Raw genomic sequence first — 20,356 nt, 5'->3', positions numbered from 1 at the left:
CAGTTTATATACAAATCTTCTCTGTCCAGTTATATAAATGTTTTGACATTTGTGGGTAAAGACAAGCAATAAATGACAATGCTGCACACTGAGCAAAAATACTGTAGACATCTTAAAACCAGGCAACTGATAAGCTGTCTTCATTAGGAAGTTACTGAACATCCCAGTCACCTAACACACACCTATCTGTTCCAGCAGACATGGTCCAGTGTACCAGGCTGTGAGCTCAGCTTCTTTGCTCCTTGTGGTGAGATTCTCTCCTGAAAGACCACTGGTTGGGACGTAATAAACATCAGACTCCTGCAATATCACAAGAGTTATTTAACAATATAGAACAAACACTGTACCTACAAACTTTATATAAAAGCTCATAAGAACAGCTTCCTGGAAAGGGATTAAAGAAAACTGACCAGGATCCACACAGACTTAAAAGTGAAAAGAACCAATTAATGCCTCTATTCTAGCTTCAAACCAGTATGTTGAGGAGCGAGCCCTTTAACCTAAATTTGACTTTAATAAGAATTTAAGGCAGCTTATGTATAAGTATCCTAAGTTTTTAATACAAACCAAACTAGCTGAATAAGAACCCACAGGATTACATGGTTCTGTGTCATTCTACACTTTTCAGATGAAAATTATGTGATGAAATCCTAGGCAATGGGCAATTATGCACAAGCTGTAGGTACAGAGTAGGAATCAAAAGTCTCAGTAATCTACATACTAAAGTAAAGGCCTTTCAATTCTACAGTGACCAAGCAATAGATGTAAATCACATACATAAATGCTATTTTTCATTTATTCAACTTCAAACACCACAGGATCAAAACAATGTGTTTCCCTACAGTTATGAGTAGTGTTAAGAGTATGATCACTTTATTAACCGTATTACTTTTCATGTTGTAGAATATGGAGGACACCTTAGCAGATAATAATCAGAAAACTCCCAGTCAAAATTTGGAGCACATGTTGGTTTCCTGGTATTCTGAGGTGCAGTCATTTATAAACAGGAGGTTTTCTGAACTAAACTGGTATTAAATGAATCATTCACAAGATATAATCAGTGCTAAGCTTATATGAGCTGGACACACACAAATTAACATTCAGTGTGACGTGTGCAAAAGAGCTGATAATCTTTGTGGCCTAAAAAACAAACCACATACTGACACCACAACAACTGTAAGTCAAAAGGAACTGCATGGGGTGCTACCTTGAACCCAGCCAGCTTCAGAAAATGACCAAGTTTGGAGGTGATTTCCTGGAACCTCTCCTGCTGCCAGTTCACCTGGGTTCATCAAATACAGAAACACGCATAAGCAAGCGAAAACGGTGGGAGAAAGGCAGTGGCTGAGTTCTCAGAGGCATAGTGAAGCATGATTGACACTGCCATGGTAATCATGCATCGTTGTGGTCACCATGGTTACCCACCTGGTCCATCTTGTTGACAGCAACAGCGAGCTGTGTGACGCCGAGCGATCGGACTAGGAGGGCATGCTCTCTCGTCTGCCCACCTGCTTCAAACCCAGCTTCAAACTCCCCCCGACTGGCATCCACCACCAGAACGGCTACATCTGCCTACAAAGACATACACATATATGTATATAGGGTTCTATGGACACATCCACCGCCAGGGGTCTGTCTCAAAAAGTATGATTTCTTGCTGAGCCAGCTAAGCTGTGTTTGATCTATCCCTGGATTTTTGGTCTCACGACAGGGCTACATCACCATGGCAGCTTATGCTGCTTTTCTAACCTGCTCCAGGGCACGTTCAGGATTCCACATTATAAACAGCTGGGCATAACTCCACTTTTGCTCACAACTTCATAACAATGCTGAATTTTTAAAAAGTTCAAGTATTTGTAGCATATATTGCAATACTACAGAGTTAAAAATGATTGTTAAAAATATAATGATATATAATAACATTTTAAAAAGTGTAATGCTTTGTCATTTAATTAAATGTACAAAAAATATACAAATAAATGTACAGATAACTAATTTTCCAGTAGGAAGTGGTGGAACTCAAGTAGCATTTCCGCTGTCAGAGAGAAAAAGGAAACCCACACCACCAGGAGCTTTCAAAGATTTCAAAATACAAAGTGAAGTAGCATATTACTAGAGCAGAACCATTTTTCTGAACTATAACAAATGCAACTGAAATTTGATTATTGTCATTAAGCTCATTAAATCCATCTTTCAGGCTTGAGACTTGAACGCTGACTGTAGTGTGCCAGAATGGTCAGTTAGTCAGTGAATTCTACAAAGGGACCTGGGCCAAAAATAGCAAATACAGTAAGCAGACAGCAGGTGGTGCCTTACCTTCGAAAACCAGAGACATCTTTGGGCTAACATGTTCTTTTCCCAAATGATCGCTGGATTTTTGTATATAAGCCAAACTGAACAACTTTGTTTTGCATTTTGTACTTAGTAAGACCCTTTGTTTGCAAACATTTTCATTCATTCTACAAGGTTTGAATTATCTGATAGACTACAACAACAGTAAACAAAAATCTAAGTCTATACAGTCTACAAACAGAAACTAAGCTAGAAAAATCAGTTTTGAATTTGTTGTTTGTGTGATGTCACTATAACCAGCATAATTACAAATAAAAGCATTTTGAGTATGTTAGCCCCACCCATTCAAGTTGAAGTTATTAAATGTGTTTTAGCTTAGTCTGCTTTGTGAATGAGGTACAATACACAACAGCCAATCAGAATCATTTACATATATCAGCCTTTAAGGCACAGTAACAAAATCCGCTTGTTTAATTCTAAAGGATAAATAGAGGTTGGGAAAGGTGCTTTTAAAATGAACTTTGACTAATTTTAAAACATAAAACCAGTCAAAAATTGTAAGTGGGCCTCCAAGGATTCCAATGAGTGCAAATAATAATGACTGATATACTTTTAATTGGTGAAACAGACTTATTACATTGTGCTTTACTTACTGAAATAATCATCAGTTGTCAACTATCAAATTTCTTAAACTCTGAGCATAAACTTTAGTCTTTAATAATATAAATATTCTCATCAGTCTTGTTGTTTTTTTCTTAATTAGTTCTTATTAAGATTATTCATCAGTTCACATTATGTTTGGGATTTTAAAAGCCAACAGCTGCAAACAAGGGTTTTAACTTAGTTCAGATGGTGGTTAATTTGCCTAATCCCAGCATGAAATGAATCTGCTTATACACTCAGAAAGGAACACAGTCTGTGCATCTCACCAAGAAATCTACCAAAATTGAATATACAAATGAAGAGTTTCTCCAAAAATCATTGTTAGATGATTTGAGAACATACACACAACCACATGCACTTGCATTTCAGTATTTCAAGAAATGCTTCTCAAATGAGGTTCCAGCAGAAGCATCAATTACCTTATATTGTCTTGCATTTTTCATTTTACCAAACTACCTTCCACTGTTAAAAATAGGATTAATGATCGTTAATTTAATTGTTTTTTAATCTCTGCAAATTGCCAAGTCATTCAAAGCAATCAGATGAGTCAGATTTAACTCTCACCCAGGCACCCACCCTCCTAACCATAGTCATACACCTGTCCTCACACACACTTTCTCCCCCACTGAACCCCCTTCTTGGTGCACACACAGCCACACACCCACACATCCACACACTCAGAACCACTTTCTCTCTACAAAACACACCTTAGTCAGCAGTTACTCACAAGGAAATGAGTGAATCCGGCCAGTAGAATGTGAGTAATTTCATTCATTCGCACAGCGGTACCCAAACCCAAACACAAGGAACACAGTCATTTATAGAGCTCTGCAGCTAGTGGCACCCTAATCCCACAAAGCGTAGCTTTCATTGAGACTTTCAACAGCAAATTTTGCAGAGTCACTAAGCACCTTTTGAAAAACATCCGCATATGCATCAAAGCTTGGCAAAAACGGCAGTACCTATGATGAGGCCTTCGGGGTCAGCTGAGGTGGGGGATCCAGTTTTCATACCTGTGCCGCTCCAGTGATCATGTTGGGAATAAAATCTTTGTGTCCTGGCGCATCCATCAGAGTCACAACTTTGGAGTTGGTCTCAAACTTGGTCATCCCTACATCCATGGTCACCCCTCTGCCCAAAACAGAGAAAGAAAGACAACTTATTTTAAGATGCAAACAAGATATGGCAGAGCTGTTCTGTTCAAGTTGGGACAAACCAGACAATACGACAAAAATATAGCACCATTATAGTTAAAGACATTTTCATTGTACACAATATGTATTATGACGTATTTATTTACTCCGTTTTTTGGAGTTTGCAAGCAAGTTGGAACTGGTGAAATGCACTAACAAAGCACTACAAAAACAGAACAATGAAAATGGAGTATAACAATTTCTATCTTGGTTGTAAACTGAGTATTTTCAAAGAAATAGGAGGAAATGTTTTCAAATATGATCACAATGGGCTGACATCCAAACAGACACTGTTACTATACACTGCTTTTTTTTGTTGTTGTTGTTTACAGACTCTTCATAACTCATCCACCTGTATTCTTTTGTGATCCATGCAGCTGTTCAGTGCTCTAGAAGTACTGAAGATTACCCCTAATCCTCACATAAAAAAGATAAGAACTTCTGGCCATATTGCACCCTATGACTAAGGACATATACTGTACATTAAAGTGGGGGAAAAAATGGGCCAAGCCCAAATTGGCAAAACATAAATGTTCTCAACAACAAATCAGAAAAACAGATAAAGTAACTTAGTATGAGATAGTTTCCCTTTGCTTTGATTTAATTGATTTATGTTGAAGTCTTTTAGATTGCAGACAGCAATTATTTTTCTGCTGAGCACTGATGACTTCAAACAGTTAAAACACTATCAAACTAGTTTGTTTTTAATGTGACACCCAATTTTTAATATAGGTTTTAAGTATGGACTCTGAACAGCCCAAAACCATCAGTAAAAACCATTATATTTTGCACTTGGCATTTTTTTTTGCACAGGAGAGTACATTATATGCATGTTTGTCAAACTGACCTGTCTCTCTCTTCTCCTGTCTCATCCAGTACCCAAGCATAGGCAAAAGAGGCCTTTCCAGCTTTCTTTGCCTCCTGCTCATACTTGTGCATGGTCCGTTTATTCACATTCCCCAACAAGTATAACAGATGACCCATCAGAGTGCTCTTACCGGCATCCACATGACCTGACATGACATGTGAACACATGCAGAATACATGTTAGAAGCAATTACTAGTTACTTATCAACATTTCTAGGTAAACTGAATGTTTCTTTTTTGGTTGAACAAAAAAAATACCATTTTGCCTTATTACATTTTTTTTTTTTCAATTTGAAAATCCCAGCTGCCTTTTACATTGCATGAAAATTTCATAAGGAACAGATCAGTAGAAATGTTGCAAAATGAAGCCTGGAATAAAAGCTCTTCACTTTAACTTGCACTGAAAGTTAGGGGGCAGGGGACGGGTGCACGGTAAAAGAAAAAAGTTTTGTGACTTTCCCCTTACTAAAGATGTGGGTGAACACCAAAGTCATTTTGGCACCTGAGGTTTGTTTCTATAATTTGTAGTGACAGAAGCTTAAACCCACCAAATATGTGCAAAAAGCATGCCTAAATCATTACACAGAAGCCTCAAATTGCATCAAGTTGTTAGACTTCCACTATGCACTTTTAGTTTCTGGAGAAACTGAAAGTATTACCCTTACTGAGTCCCCCTGCATGTCACACTGTAAAGCCTGAAATAATCACTTAAATGTCAGAGGTGTCGGGTCAGATTTTGCAGGAGTTTTTCAGACCAGGTCATGCAAGTTTTACGTATTAATGCCACATGCTCAAAAAGAAAGGTCTGACATTTAGGACTCAAATGCAAAATCAACATTATACTGATTAAGATCTGATGACAGCAGATCATTGACTTACATCCTTGGAAGACACGTCCTTCACCAAGTTTTGACTGAGATCTGAATACTTTAACATTCATCATTTGCTCAGGAAACAGATCTGAAGCACAACCAATGTTACAAAAAATTTTTCCCCATGTTGCGTGTAATTACACATTTCCACCAGAGAGGTCCCCGAATCCCCAAATATTGCATAGTCTTACTTTTAGCCATTTCAAATAAACTCATGCAAATTAAGCCTAAAGTATTAAATCTTCACACACTTGCCTTCAACTGCAGTGAATTATTATGCAATCCCAAACAGACTTGCTAATATTGTTTCTGACACTAAGACATACTGCTATCTATAAAAATCTATGCCTACAAATCTACAAAATCTAAGAACAAAACTGGCTTCAAAGTGGCTGCTACTACTGTTTTAGATATGTAACGTTTTGTCCATTTTTATAGAAAACATTGTCATACAGTGTCAGAAAACACAAGCAAGTTAGTCAGAGATGAGTTAACAACTAAAGATTTTGACACACTTTGCTCACATGGCAGAAGTGAGGTGTAAGCTTTAATTACTTATTAGTAATATTAGCCTTGTGGCTACAGGAAAATGTCATCGCTGACTAACTACAATGGGGAAAAGGTTAAACTGAGTACATGATTTTTTGCCAAGCACTATGTGCAGCATGACAAATAACTGATACATAGGTAAATGAATGGATGAATGTAAGGATGAAACATATTGATGGAGAGCCATATGGGTACGTGCCTATGACAACTAGGTTGAGAAGTGGTTTCCCCCCCTGCCTCTGCTCCAGCTCTGCCCGGATGTTCAGCTGCTGTTTGCTTTTGCTGGCTGAGCGTGGTGGAGTAGGGGCCACCGAGTCCTCCACTACACTGGCAGATTTAGATGGTGTCTCAAAGACAGGTACTGTCATTGCCTCCGGGCTGGGACCTCTCCGTACAGATGGGGTAACGCCATTTTCCTCGGAACTATGAAGAGACACAATAAAGCCAGAGTTATCTTTTAAAGCCAAAGTTATCTTTGCTCCTATGGCCTTTATGTAATATTACCTTTCTTTCTTATAGGATTAGGTGGCATTTATTGCTTCCACTAACATGTTCTGGAGTCATTAGAGATGCTTTTGGATACATATGGCAGGGTTTACGGGACTTTAACAGCTAACAAATAACGTTTTTACTCAGTTAAGATACAGCTTGGGCTTCAGTTCTGTATTTTTCAATGTGATATTTTTCCTCTACTGTAAAAAGACAGGTGGTTATCAGAGAAGCTAATTTACATTATTGACACTTTATAAATTGGAATGTAAAATTAAACACTGCAACCATATAAGATACTTATCTGAAGGGAGATATGCTTCATGAAAAGCAATTATAAATTCTGAAAAAAATTCTAAACAATGAACTGCATGTGCAGCATAAGCACAATCTTGATGCTGGGTAAGTCAAGCCAAAAAACAAACGTATACTGTCCTCATGAAACACCTTCAAGTTCTGTGTGGAAAATAACAAATGGTACATGGTTAAATTGTGATTATTATTACTATTATTGAGGCATATTACAGCATTTAATCTTCTGGTAATTTTTAAAACACTTAGGTGGACAAAGAAGCAAAGAAAATAACAGCATGTGAGGTCCTTGTAAAATAAAAAACACAATAACAGCACAGGTCAGTAAGGCCCAAACCCATTTCACCTCTTAGCCCTTAGCACTCTGTTTTGCACATTCATGTCTAAGGTTAGGGTGTCCCAAATTTTGTTGAGATGGAGGGGTTGGGTGAAGTGTAAGGGCTACATGGCCCTTCACATAGAGATTTTTCAAACGCATGTTATCAGAAAAAAAGAAAAACCGACAAGATGGCTGCGCAAGCAACCAAAGACACCCAGAAATATGAGGATTTTGTTCGTTACAAAATTACAATAACTATCGTACTATCTTAGTTTAATGTCGTTTCAATGTATTATGGTCGTATTCTTCATAACAAGCATAAAAATTGCTAATAGCATGCCAATGTTTCGGTAGCTAGTTAGCTAACTTCCCATTCCACCTTAAATAGTCTAGTAATGTTGACGCCTTAAGCGCCAGGATGTAATTGCTGCACCATTTAAGGTGGAACAGGGGAAAATTCGAACAAGAAGCTGGTAAATAGCTGACCTCAGCTTCATATCACCAAAGAATTAGGAGCAGGTAAATAAATAATTGTCTTAAGCCCACTCTTTGAAGGCATATTATGCCCTACATGTAACTAAAGCCCAGCGGTGAGGTCGCTGAACTTTCCCCTTTTCTGCTATCACAGAAGACGCGCTGGGTCGCCTACAAAGCACCACTAGTTAATGAAGCGATGTTTTTTTTTTTTTTAGGGTGACAAGGTTTTTTAGGGTTAGGGTGACACTCAAAAACAAGGGGTAGGGGTAAAAAGGCTGCTTTTTGTATAGGTGGGATATCCTGCAGCACCCAGCAGGTTCAACCAGCACAGCTGAACAGACAAATTTTACAATAATCTCATCTATGTGAGATACAATAAATATAATATTAATGTAAGCCATCTGTTCACCTGGCGTGCTTAAAAGTTCAATTAGTGCCTTCCTGCAGATTGTGTGAAAGAAATCAGTGAATGAACAACAGGATTCTAAACCACGATCAACGAGTGTTTACCATCACTGGGGCTGTTAAAGGTACCTCGTTTCACAGTCACTTTTAGGGCTATTACAATCATGAAATTTTAGCTGATTAATTATCTTTTAAATGTAACGGGCGGTTCTTTGTACTTGTTTATTCATTTAATTGATTACAACTACACAAAAATAAGGCTCAAGTACCTAGATTAGCTGTTTAGCCACCTTGCCTGCTAGCTATGTTCAACTAGTCACAGTGCTTTCACTGTAGAAACAATAATGTGCACGTTCACACAAATGACTGAAATCTAATGACTGTGGAAAATGACTGCGGTCAGCTTAAATAATTGCAATTCTCAAATAACTGCGATTCCATAATTATGTAATAACTATGACAGGCCTAGTCACCAAGCACAGGCCTAGAGGGCAAATGTTCAACAAAAAGACCTTATTCATCTCCTAACACTTTTTGTGAAAGCCAACCTTTTAGACTAATCTCAGAACACTGTTTCTGTTTCTTTTGTAATGATTCAGATCAGGGCCTGGTAACCTTGCCCTAGATTTGCGCACACACTAATTGCTACTACCAATGTTTTTGCACTTAGTAGTTTCTCATTATGCATCATGCTTAAAGTGGCGCTTAAGCTGCAACTTTATTGTTAACAAGACTATTCACATTTGTAAATAGCACAGATGGCACAGAACTAACATTGATATCAGGCAGACATCAGCAGAACACACTAAATCGAAAAATCAGAGGGGAAAAATAAAGAATGTGACCCAGTCCTATAAGAAATACACCCTGAAATAGCACTTGCACTGCACGAGCTGTGTGTGTCTTCCTGTGGGGTAGTAGATTGTTTGAGTAGTGTTTGAGCATGAGAGCCTAATCTTAGATGCTCGTCCTATGTAAAAACTCAAAGCTTAGCAGTTTTTAAGAAAAAGTATTGGATGGGTATCGGCTGACACCCACAAGTTTCAGTATAGTTATCGGAAAAGGCAAAGTGGTATCTCTAGTAAAGATGCTATTCACAGTCTGCTCTAAATGCAGCATTGTGGCTTTCTTGACTAACTACTATTAACTAATATTCCATATTCTTCTTGTATTTTATCTTCTCTCGATCAAAATAATGATACTTCATTTGTACACATCCATTTTTCAACTATCATTTCATTGTTTTTGTTTAATATTCCTCACTGATATGTTTAAATGAACTCAGTTCTGATTGGCTGTCCTGTATTATGCTCGATTCAGAAAGCAGTCAAGGATGAAACACTCCTTATAACATCTGTGTGAATGGGTGTGGCTAAGCTGCTGTAGGCAACAGAATAGGTGGGTATATGTAAATGAATTTTTTTTTTTGTAGCATCATGAAAACAGTGAAATCAGCAGGTTGTTTTTGAGCTTTGTTTCCATATAGACTATTTCGCCAAAAGTATTCACTCACCCATCCAAATCACTGAATGCCATCTGTATAAAAAGTCCGGTTGTGAAATTTCCTCGCGACCAATCTTCCACAGTCAACTGTCAGTGGAAGCAATTGGGAACGACAGCAACTCAGCCACGAAGTGGTACGCCATGTGAAATGACAGAGCAAGGTCAGCGGATGCTGAGGCGCATAGTGCGCAGAGGTCGCCAACTTTCTGCAAAAGCTTCATGGAATGTTTTTCCAAGGCCGAGCAGCTGCATCCAAGCCTTACATCACCAAGCACACTGCAAAGCGAATGCAATGGTGTAAAGTGCCACCACTGGACTCACTGGAGAACACTGGAGACGCGTTCTCTGGAGCGACGAATCACACTACTCCATCTGGCGATCTAATGGACGAGTCTGGTTTTGGTGGTTGCCAGGAGAACAGTACTTGTCTCACTGCATTGTGGCAAAGTTTGGTTGAGGTGGATTATTGTGGGGTTATTTTAGGAGCTGGGCTCGTCCCCTAGGTTCCAGTGTTAAAGATTAACTCTAACACTTTCTGAGATAATGACTGCCCTCCCATCCTGTTGAACGCTGTTGGAAGACCATCAGGGCCTCCTCCTCACCATCACCAAGTCGCTCTCCTGTTCATTTATGCCAACTGCAACACCCTCAATTACATCACTGTGCCATCCAGATGTACCAACATTGAGATAGGATGGGACAGTTTCAGCTCACTCCCACTTTTCATAAAGACTCAGTCAGAAACTGCCTCTACCAGTGGTAGAGTCACCAGTCTTCAAACAGAGATCCTCTCAGCTTCTATTTGGTATTTAGCTTATTAAATTATAAATACTGTTTGACCAGAGGAGGAAGGGCCTCCCCTTGTGAGTCTTGGTTCCTCCCAAGGTTTCTTCCTCCAGACTGAGGGAGTTTTTCCTTACCACCGTCGCCTCTGGCTTGCTCACTGGGGGATATATGCTATAACTGTTTTCAAACTTCTGTAAAGCTGCTTTGTGACAACATTGTTGTAAAAAGCGCTATACAAATAAAACTTGAATTGAATTAATGCTTCAGCACTAAGAGGTTTAGGACAATTTCATCCTCCCAACTTTGTGGGAACAGTTTCAGGATCGCCCCTTCCTGTTCCAACATGACTGCGCAGCGGTGCACAAAGCAAGGTCCATAAAGACATGGATGAGTGAGTTTGGTGTTCAAGACCTTGACTGGCCTGACCTCTACCCTATGGAACACCTTTGGGATGAATTAGAGCAGAGACTGCGGGAAGCCAGGCCTTCTCGTCCTACATTAGTGCCTGACCTCACAAATGCGCTTCTGGAAGAATTGTCAAAAATTCCCATAAACAGACTCCTAAACCTTGTAGAAAGGCTTCCCAGAAGAGTTGAAGCTGTTATAGCTGGAAAGGGTCGCTCAACATCATATTAAACCCTGTGGATTAAGAATAGGATGTCACTCAAGTTCATATGTGTGTGAAGGCAGACGAGTGAATACTTTTGGAAATAGCATATATGTGTATGGCATTTTTGAAAATTGTAACATTTTTGAGACTTTAAGAATGTTTACATGCCACATCAAACTCTTAATTAAAAAAGTGAGAAAAAGGTGACAGTGCTTGCTTAAGACCTGTGTAAAACATGCAAAAATATCTAGAAATAGGTTAAGTAATCGTATAATAAGCATACAATATCAAAATGAGAAATATTAGATATAACAACCATATAAGATAATTTCACTTGCCAAGATACCAATTTCTGCAGTGAGTATAAACTTCAGCTTGAGATTTCTTTTCAACACTACTGCCTTTTCCTGTTAAACTATCACAGTTCAAGACTTCTATTAAATATTCAACAGAAAGTTCTACAGAATGACTTATGTGAGTGTACATAATAAAGTAAATCCACCTGCAAAACCCCAACACTCTTCACAACCCCTACTTTTCCCCTATGGGTGTGGTCTGTGGTTTAAGGTGTGGAGGTGATAGCCTGCGGGTTTGTGTGCGACTGTGTGCTCATCTCAATAATCTATAGGCAGCAGCCACTCCTGCGGTTTTAATACTGTCCCAGAATGCAAAGTGAGCAGACAAACATGTTGTCCTGCTTACATTTCACTCTCGTTCCAGAGATAAAATATGATAGCTCTTTTTAAAAGCATAGTATACTTCTACTTTCTCTATCTGTGAGAGAATAAGTGTATGACGTTAAGGTCAAATACCATTTATTAACAAACATGCTGAAAATACTGCCCAAACTATTAAAATAAGTAAATTAATAAAAATAATAATAATTAAACTTTGGGTTACCAAAAATCACTGAATAACGCAACAAGTTACGGTAATGACATGTTTTTTTGCATGTTAAACAATACACAAATTATGATGTCCAAGCTTATTTGACATTAGACATACTGAAATGGCATCTTCCTTGCTTTTACTGAAGTCTAACGCAGTATGTAAACAAATATACCTGTCAATCTCCATTCTACAGAAAGTCAGCTGAATTCATTACTTGTGACGTATTCACGCTCAAACCCATAACAAGCCATGTTTTATTTCACACTTCTATAACCTAAAAATAGGTCCATTAGTTTGCATTGAAGTCCATGTAGTTATTGAATAATAAGCTTTTATATGAAATAAACTTGGATTATTAAGGGGTTAAGCAGTTCAGATCCGACCATTGACGTTGAAGTTATAAGGAGTATTTCAGGCCAGGCTGCTTTTTTTTAATATAATGAAGCACAGCAGAGAGCAGCCATTCAGAACAGGGATCATTTACATATGTCAGATGTGCAGGCACAGTAACTAAGCCAGCCGTATTTTAAGGAATAAAGAGAGGACATGTAAAAGTAAATGGCGACTGTTTCAGGTACATATAACTACATAAGTGGACAAAAGGGGGAAAAAGGTAGCATTTGGGCTCCTCAACCGTAGCAGACCTACCTTGGAACATCAAAGCCCATGGTCTGCTTCTTGCCAGAGACAGTCATTCGAGCCACCTTAGGAACTACCTCGGATTCCAGGCCACTCTCAGGAGCCTCACGGAGTTTAGCTACACCAGAGAAAAACAACACGTGTCAAAAGACCCATACAAAACTTGAAGTACATCATTCGATACACAGTCTTGACACTAATTTCTTTTACTACCTGGGTATTAAGGGGGAACCACCTTATGGCGGTAAAATCTGGAAGAAAACAAGCACTGTTGTTAGATTAGAACATGAGGACAAAATAAAAAGCGAAAAACAACAAAAAGTCCTTCAGTTCTCCCAGTCTTCACAGTATTGTATGTTAAGACATGAGAAAAGCAGTTGTTTATGTTTTGAGTCATTCATTCTTCACAAAATCTCATCATAAAGATGAATGGCATGTCATTAAGAGGCACATAATGAGTAGCAACTTATTTAGTTGCCTTGGAATAAACAGTAACAAAAAAACTATCAAAGCTGTGCATAGGCATTGCTGAGACTTAAAATGGCTGTTTAGGCAGACAGATGATGCCGATTCCTCCTATATATTTGAGCACGCCACCAATGTGTACCATAATTCTCAGATGATACATAAATGGATTTATTTGTCAATTTCTTAACAGATTCCATTATGAAAGAGGCACAAACGATGGATACAATTAACCAGCAAATTTAGAGATCAATGTTTGTGCTCTAAATTATTAGTACTGTGCAAAGATCACCCATGATACATTTACTTTCCTGTCAAAATAGTCATTAAGTTAATTTTTCAGGATATATTTCAGAAGAGACTACATATAAGATAATCCATTTGCACAAAGAATTGGATAGCCAAAGGAAAACAGAGTTTCCAAAACTAGGGGTCAAAAAATGATTAAAAGCTACAACAAAAATGGGACCACAGTGCAAGACCTGGTAGACCACTAAAACTATCCCCTTCAGATATACAGAGAAAGCTTTTATGTTTGAGAGAAAGGAGAAAATCAAACTGCTTCAGATCAGAATGTTTTCATCCAGTCTGAAAGGTATGTGTAGTTGCGAAGAAGCCCTGACTAAATGAAGCTACTGGAGCTCTGAGAATGGTGGACAGACCCCAGAGCATAAACCTCAACATCACTGAATGTGTTTGAGATCAACTGGATTGTGAGAACCAACAAACTTCTATACTAAATTTTGAAGGTGTTTACAAGAAGCATGGAAAATATGTCTGCATTTCTTTGTAAAATCGAAACCGAATGTTTTGTGCTTATTTTCCTGAGGCTGAAAAACAAATAACTTATACATATACATGCCTTTGCCTGGAAATTAAATAAATGAAACGTGGTCTCTTGACTACATTGCTATAATCTTTGAAAGAGTAACTTAATAGGAGAAGGGAAGCAATTTTTATTACACATTTTATAACTTTTATTCCAAACCATCTAGACCATTTCTATATTTCAGTTCATCGTTAAATGTTCATACAATATAAAGCGCAGCTGACATTATCGAATACTATTAAATAAAAAATAGACAAGGTTTTGAGGACACTCATAAAACAGTGTTTTAGTAGGTTCCCACCAGGTTTTTTTTTTTTTTTTTTTAAAAACACATGGTCAGCTCTAGAATCTCTCGTTTGATGTACCGTGTTAGTTTCGTTCACTTACTGAAATTCATGAGTCATGAGCTGCATAGACAAAAGTGACAAGCAAGAACACGGGAAAGGATGAGAGAGAAAGAGTGAAAGAGTGCATTTCCCTCTAAGGTAACTGGGCTTTCTGCCTGTTGTGTCATACCAGTACTGCAGAGTCAGTTTTCAGAGCCACAGCCAGTCATCTCTCTCTGAGCCACCGGCGCTCTGGCCAGGAAAGTGTTAACTGTGCCCGCGTCAACAGCAGTTACACACTGAGTGTGCACCAATGGCATAATAGAATCCTCATGCAGATGCGTTCAATAAGATGAAAATGCACACATACCTCATCAGGATAACTGAGCAGATAAAAAGCTGACCGCATCACACCCGCATACTCACACACACTCGACCTGGGAAGAAACTTAACTACTCAGCTCTGAAACCTCCTCCATCACCATTCTCGAGAACTCAGAGACTGAAATACACTTCAGAACGTTTTTGAAATGATTCAATCTTCGTCTAAGGTCAAAAATAGCCCAAAAAGAGTCAAAAGTTCTTTGCTTATTTTAGCGGCATCAACCTACCCCTCTTCAAGATGTGCACTTCATTACTCTAAAACAGGTTGAAAAGGTTTAGTCCTCTTTACCAGGCTTATAGTACTTTGCAAACTACTTAATTACATGTCAAAATGACCATGAAGTAGAGTTATTCATTCTTCAAGAGACATTTCTGAGGAATAAGATGTATTAAACAATCCACTTACATAATGAAGTACAAGAGAAGAAAAAAAGGGAAAAGGTTTACTCCTGAATAGAGGAAATGCTTAAAAGACACATAAAAATGACAAATATGCTAGATCTGGTAGACACCAAAACTCTCCCCATCAGATAAGCATTGCTGTTATCTTTGCAAGACAGGGGAAAAACAAGCTCAACTCTTGATTTCGTTCTTAAAAGAAAAATCAGAGACGTTTCTTTCTATCCTTCCATTGTGTGAAAACAATTCAACGCTATGGGTCTAAAAGGATAGCTGTAGCTGTCAAGAAGCCCCACTGAAAAGAGAAGACAGGCAAAAAAATACCAAACGAAGAAGCTGCTGGGTTTCTCAGAACAAAGGACTGACCATCCACAATTCAACCTGATTGGATATATGATTAGGATTACTTGGATTGTGAGATGCAGGAAATGCAACCAACTTCTAAGACTGAACTTTGGATATGTTGAAAAATGTCCCTGCAGATTTCTTTGAAGAAGTGTATACACACATACACTGAACTGTTGAGTCTTTTTTTTGTTTTTTTTTTGTTAAATTTGTATTTTCTGATGCTGAAAAATGAATAAGTTGCACTTATTGGCCATTTTGACTAAAAAATGAATAAATAAATGAAGAGTGGTGCTGTATGCGAGTGGACAAAACATTAAATTATATTTAATTTATATTCATTTATATTGGGGCAGTTGTGGGCTGGAGGTTAGGGAACTGGCCCTGTAACTGGAAGGTTGCTGGTTCAATCCCCAGGGCTGACAGTACATGACTGAGGTGTCCTAGAGCAAGACACCTAACCCCCAATTGCTCCCCGGGCGCCGTGGATAGGGCTGCCCACCGCTCCGGGCAAGTGTGCTCACTGCCCTATAGTGCGTGTGTGTCTATTCCACTAGTGTGTATGTGGTGTTTCACTTCACGGATGGGTTAAATGCGGAGGTGGAATTTCCAGTTGCTCCCAAGTGGCGCAACCGTCTAAGTGTTGACCCATGAGGTGACCGCAAGTTCGATCCCTACTGATGCTACAGCCATTCGTAGCCAGGTGTCCTAGAGAGCACAAATGGCCTCGCTCTCTGGGCGGGTGGGATGGATTTATTACATAAAACAACTTTGTTCTCTAAAGAACCTTTCAATAGATGGTTCTTTTAAAAACCTCCTTTATAAACAATTCAAAGTTTATTTATATAGTGCTTTTTACAACAGGTGTTTCCATAAAGCAGCTTTTCAGAAAAACTGGGTCCGAAACAAGAAGTGTGAGAGAGAGGAACAAGTTTCACAGATTTCTTAATTAAATCACTCCGATGTAAACAGTCATTCACAGGTTTGATGTGAAATGCACCATTCTAAAGAGGCAGAATTGGCCACAAATGTTGGTGACAGGAACCAGATGATTTACTTCATTTAAACAATAGTTTTATGCTTCTAAAAACTGCCTAAAAGATTTTACACACAACCTGATGCATAAGACACTGTTTTACAATAGTTCTGAGGTTTTTTCCCTTTTCCCTAGGCAAAATGGGTGCATGCAGGATAATCGGCAATTTACCACTATTTTACATTATCTGAGTAATGTTGATTATGTTCAATGGTGGTTTTGGAAAGTAAATAAAATGGCTATACTCATATAGATGTGGTGACCCCTGGTTCCTACCAACAGCATTGTAAGAAATCTGAGTCAGTAAATTTCTCTTAGAAGAACCATTTCACATCAAACCATTCTGAACGACTTTATTTACATCTCAACCATCGAATTACAGTTAAAAAAAAAAATCAATCAATGGCATTGCACATTAAAAGCTTCAATTAATAATGGCTGTTATTTAACCTTAGTCGTATCTAAAGGAAAACAGTTGGTTTGGTACTAAATCAGGTTTTTGACAACGTTCTTCTGTCAGGCTCTCTGGCACTGATGGATAATACTCTGATTACCATGTACAGCCGCATGCATAAGTTTGGGCGCCCCTGGTCAAGTTAGCCATTTTTAGTTTCCAAGCAAACGTAAGTGAATTGCCCACTATAGCAGGAGTGTCAAACTCAATCACTAAAAGGGCCATACTAAAAATCTCAACAAATCTGCAGACTAGCTGTGTTTTTATTTTAATCAACATTTTGCCATGACTTGAACTTCCACTGAACACTTGATTCAACGATTCAAAAAGAATTTTAAATAAAAACATGTCTTTATATAAAATGTAAGCTACATTAGCTGAAGATAACTGTTAAAATGTCCCCAATGTACAGTATGGTTTTTTTTAAACTGCCCATTTGCTTGAACTACATACCTGACACCTTTTTTGCTTCTGTTTTTGTGGTACAGTCCATAGATCTTTCTAGGAAGGCGGTGGGAGCACCAAGTATGTTGCAGTGCATGCTGGGAACTGTAGTGCAGCTCATGTAATGGGCTAATATTAATAGAAAATTTAAATAATTTTGCAGGCTGAACAGGAATGTGCTACAGGTCGGTCTTGGCCTGCGGGCCTTGGATTTAACACATGGGCTCTATAGACAAAACACTTCTGGGAGGAAAAGCAAATATTGCCTGTGCAAATGTTTTGGCACATTTTGTACTTTTGTACTATTTTATTTTTCCCCCCACAATACATTCAACTCGACAAATAAACAGAAATACAAATTAAAATTCACAAATAAATGCCATATTTAAGTTTGATACCTGTAAAGGATGTGTTGACTTCTCATTTCAATTCAAACTTATGTTTATGGCTGCATGCCTAGGATTCAAGTATCCAAATAAAGCAGAACTAAGAGGATAATGTATTTTTATTTTAATGATATCGTTTATTCAATTTTATCATCACCATGTTGTTTTAATATCATATTGATGCAGATTTTTGTTGTTGTGGTTATAACTGACTACACTAAAACAAAACCCTTTGTCAATGAGCACTTGCACCAGTAGCTGTTATTATTTGGGATAAACACTGCTCTAGATATAATGTGTTCAACCAGACTGCAATAATGTACTTCGACTAACCACAGAATAAGGTATTCCTAATGACATTTGCCCCCCACGCCCATGGCCCAAGCACTATCCACACACACATATACACACACGCCCCCAGCAAACCAACCTTTATCTCTCCAACACACACACTCAAACACCTGACTCTGCATGCATAGCCACAAGGCCAGGAAGTGGTGTGGGGGTAGAGATAATCCTTCACCTGCACACACACAGCTCACCACACCTACAACACATCTACTCTCCAGATACACACCAATAAATGTACAGACATTTCACAGTCAGCCACCTACTCATCTTATCACACTATCGTGAACATGGTCAATTAAATTTCTAGACACAACGAACGTGTCAAAATTGTACAAACGTACACAAATTGAAAGTGAAAATTGCTGTAAGTTACCCTGAATGAGTGAGAACATACTGTAAGTAGATAATACTAAGCAGTTCAGTCCAAGGCTAGGACCTTTCTACCTAATCTGTGCGCTGTATCTGTACAATCACTTGTCAGGACCAAAGAAAACAAAAAAAGCTCCTTACAACTGAAATCAATGGACAGGTGCTTCAGAAACGGCTTTCAGTAGGTTTCATCTGCACTACTAAGCGGCACCACCATAGCCAGTGGTTATCAAGTGGTGGATGCAGACCTAGCAAAGTATTTCAGCAGAACAAACCCAGCACTTGAAAAATCTGTAGGAAAGTCAACTGAGGCAAATTTTTTAAAAATAAATAGATACAAAATTACCAACAGTAGCAACATACATGAACATGAACCAGTAAAGCAGTCCTGTTTTGCAGTTTGTCCAGTCACTTATGTCCAGTCATTTATGTAAACAACATAGCTGAAAGTAGCTGAACGGAACAGAGGCTACAGTGCCAGATATCAGGGTGGGGGTGGGGTAGATGGCTGTAACCTACCAACACCGTCAATGACATTATCACCTTTAATGAATAAACGCTTAGCCTGATGCCTTTTTGTGTGAAAATGTTTCACCTGTCCAACTGTATCAGACCTCAGACATGAATGTTTTTCCTGAGACCTGAAGCCATATCATCTCATGTCTGAAACCTGACACTGTGGTCTGGGGATGTCCTAAAACTTCTAGCATTTTCGTACATGCATGACATCTACCTGCTGCAAAGACACTGATGCAGTTAGAGATTTCCTTTGAGCGAGCTGAGCTGCCCAATGACCTGGCTTTACTGCAAGTTTGCAAAGATACAGCATTGCTTCACATGACTTGTAGGAAGAATGTACTAGTCCTAAACCTCCCAGCTTGGTAGCATCATGTGAAAAGGGGAGACTTAGCGAGGGGAAACTGGACTGAATTGGGAGGAAATGTGCATTTAAATTAAAAAAAAGGGCTGAGCACTATGGCAATATTTATAATTTTTGTGATAAACTACATCACAGCATGTTGAGTATATTGAGAATATCATTAGCACTTCTAGAACACTGATCGACTGCTTGTTTCATTACGAAAAGAGAATAAATAGTCCTGTTTAACTGGGTTCAGTGCAGCACAGCGTGTTAAATGCTGAATGCAAATCAACTTGATTAGATGTCAGAAAAAAATATTGACATATGTCAAAAAAGATCTTAAAGCATCTTGATATTTCTGCCCAGCTTTACCCATTTCACTGAAAACTTTTTTGACATAGTATGTTCACATCTGTCATAGCATGCACACATTTTTAAAGTTTCAAAATGTACTGTTCACAAAAGTATCTCATTTTAGACTCATTCCATTTTGTGATGTCATGAAATGCATTTACATATATATGAAAATAAGAGATTGATGAGCTATGTAAACATTCTTAAAGTTTCAAAGCCATTTCCTCCTCAGTCCATACAATCCATATATGAAAAACTAATTTACAAATATCCACCTATTTAGCTTACAGCAGTTTAGTCCTGCCTATTCACACTGAAGTTATAAACAGTGTTTCATTCTGGGCTGCTTTTCTGAACGCGACACAACAAGGCAGCCAATCAGAGCAGAGCTCATATCAGTCTTAAAAGGCACAGTAACAGAAACAGCTTGTTTAATTTTAATGGAAAATGTCATGTAAAATTAACTATGACTGTTTTTGATATAC

General features: G+C 38.3%; 1 protein-coding gene across 2 annotated transcripts in view; it reads right to left on the bottom strand.

Moving 5' to 3' along the window:
* The window catches only part of hbs1l (HBS1-like translational GTPase), a 39,290-nt gene that overhangs the window by 6,689 nt on the left and 12,245 nt on the right, over positions 1–20,356 (bottom strand). Inside the window, exons 1-8 of one of the 2 annotated variants that reach the window (XM_037541459.1) lie at positions 13,081–14,422; positions 12,877–12,985; positions 6,636–6,859; positions 4,996–5,161; positions 3,969–4,086; positions 1,426–1,572; positions 1,208–1,282; positions 183–300 (exon numbers count right to left, since the gene is read on the bottom strand). In XM_037541459.1, coding sequence (XP_037397356.1) covers positions 183–300; positions 1,208–1,282; positions 1,426–1,572; positions 3,969–4,086; positions 4,996–5,161; positions 6,636–6,859; positions 12,877–12,923 — 895 coding nt within the window. In that variant the 5' untranslated portion in view covers positions 12,924–12,985; positions 13,081–14,422. Of the gene's footprint in view, positions 1–182; positions 301–1,207; positions 1,283–1,425; positions 1,573–3,968; positions 4,087–4,995; positions 5,162–6,635; positions 6,860–12,876; positions 12,986–13,080; positions 14,423–20,356 lie in introns of those variants that run through there. The other variant, XM_017707174.2, reaches the window with a different exon arrangement.

The sequence above is a fragment of the Pygocentrus nattereri genome, chromosome 9 (genome assembly GCF_015220715.1).
Source record: "Pygocentrus nattereri isolate fPygNat1 chromosome 9, fPygNat1.pri, whole genome shotgun sequence".
Lineage (NCBI taxonomy): Eukaryota > Metazoa > Chordata > Actinopteri > Characiformes > Serrasalmidae > Pygocentrus > Pygocentrus nattereri.
The sequence above is the reverse complement of the archived record's forward strand: the minus strand, read 5'-3'. Positions and strand labels throughout refer to the sequence as shown.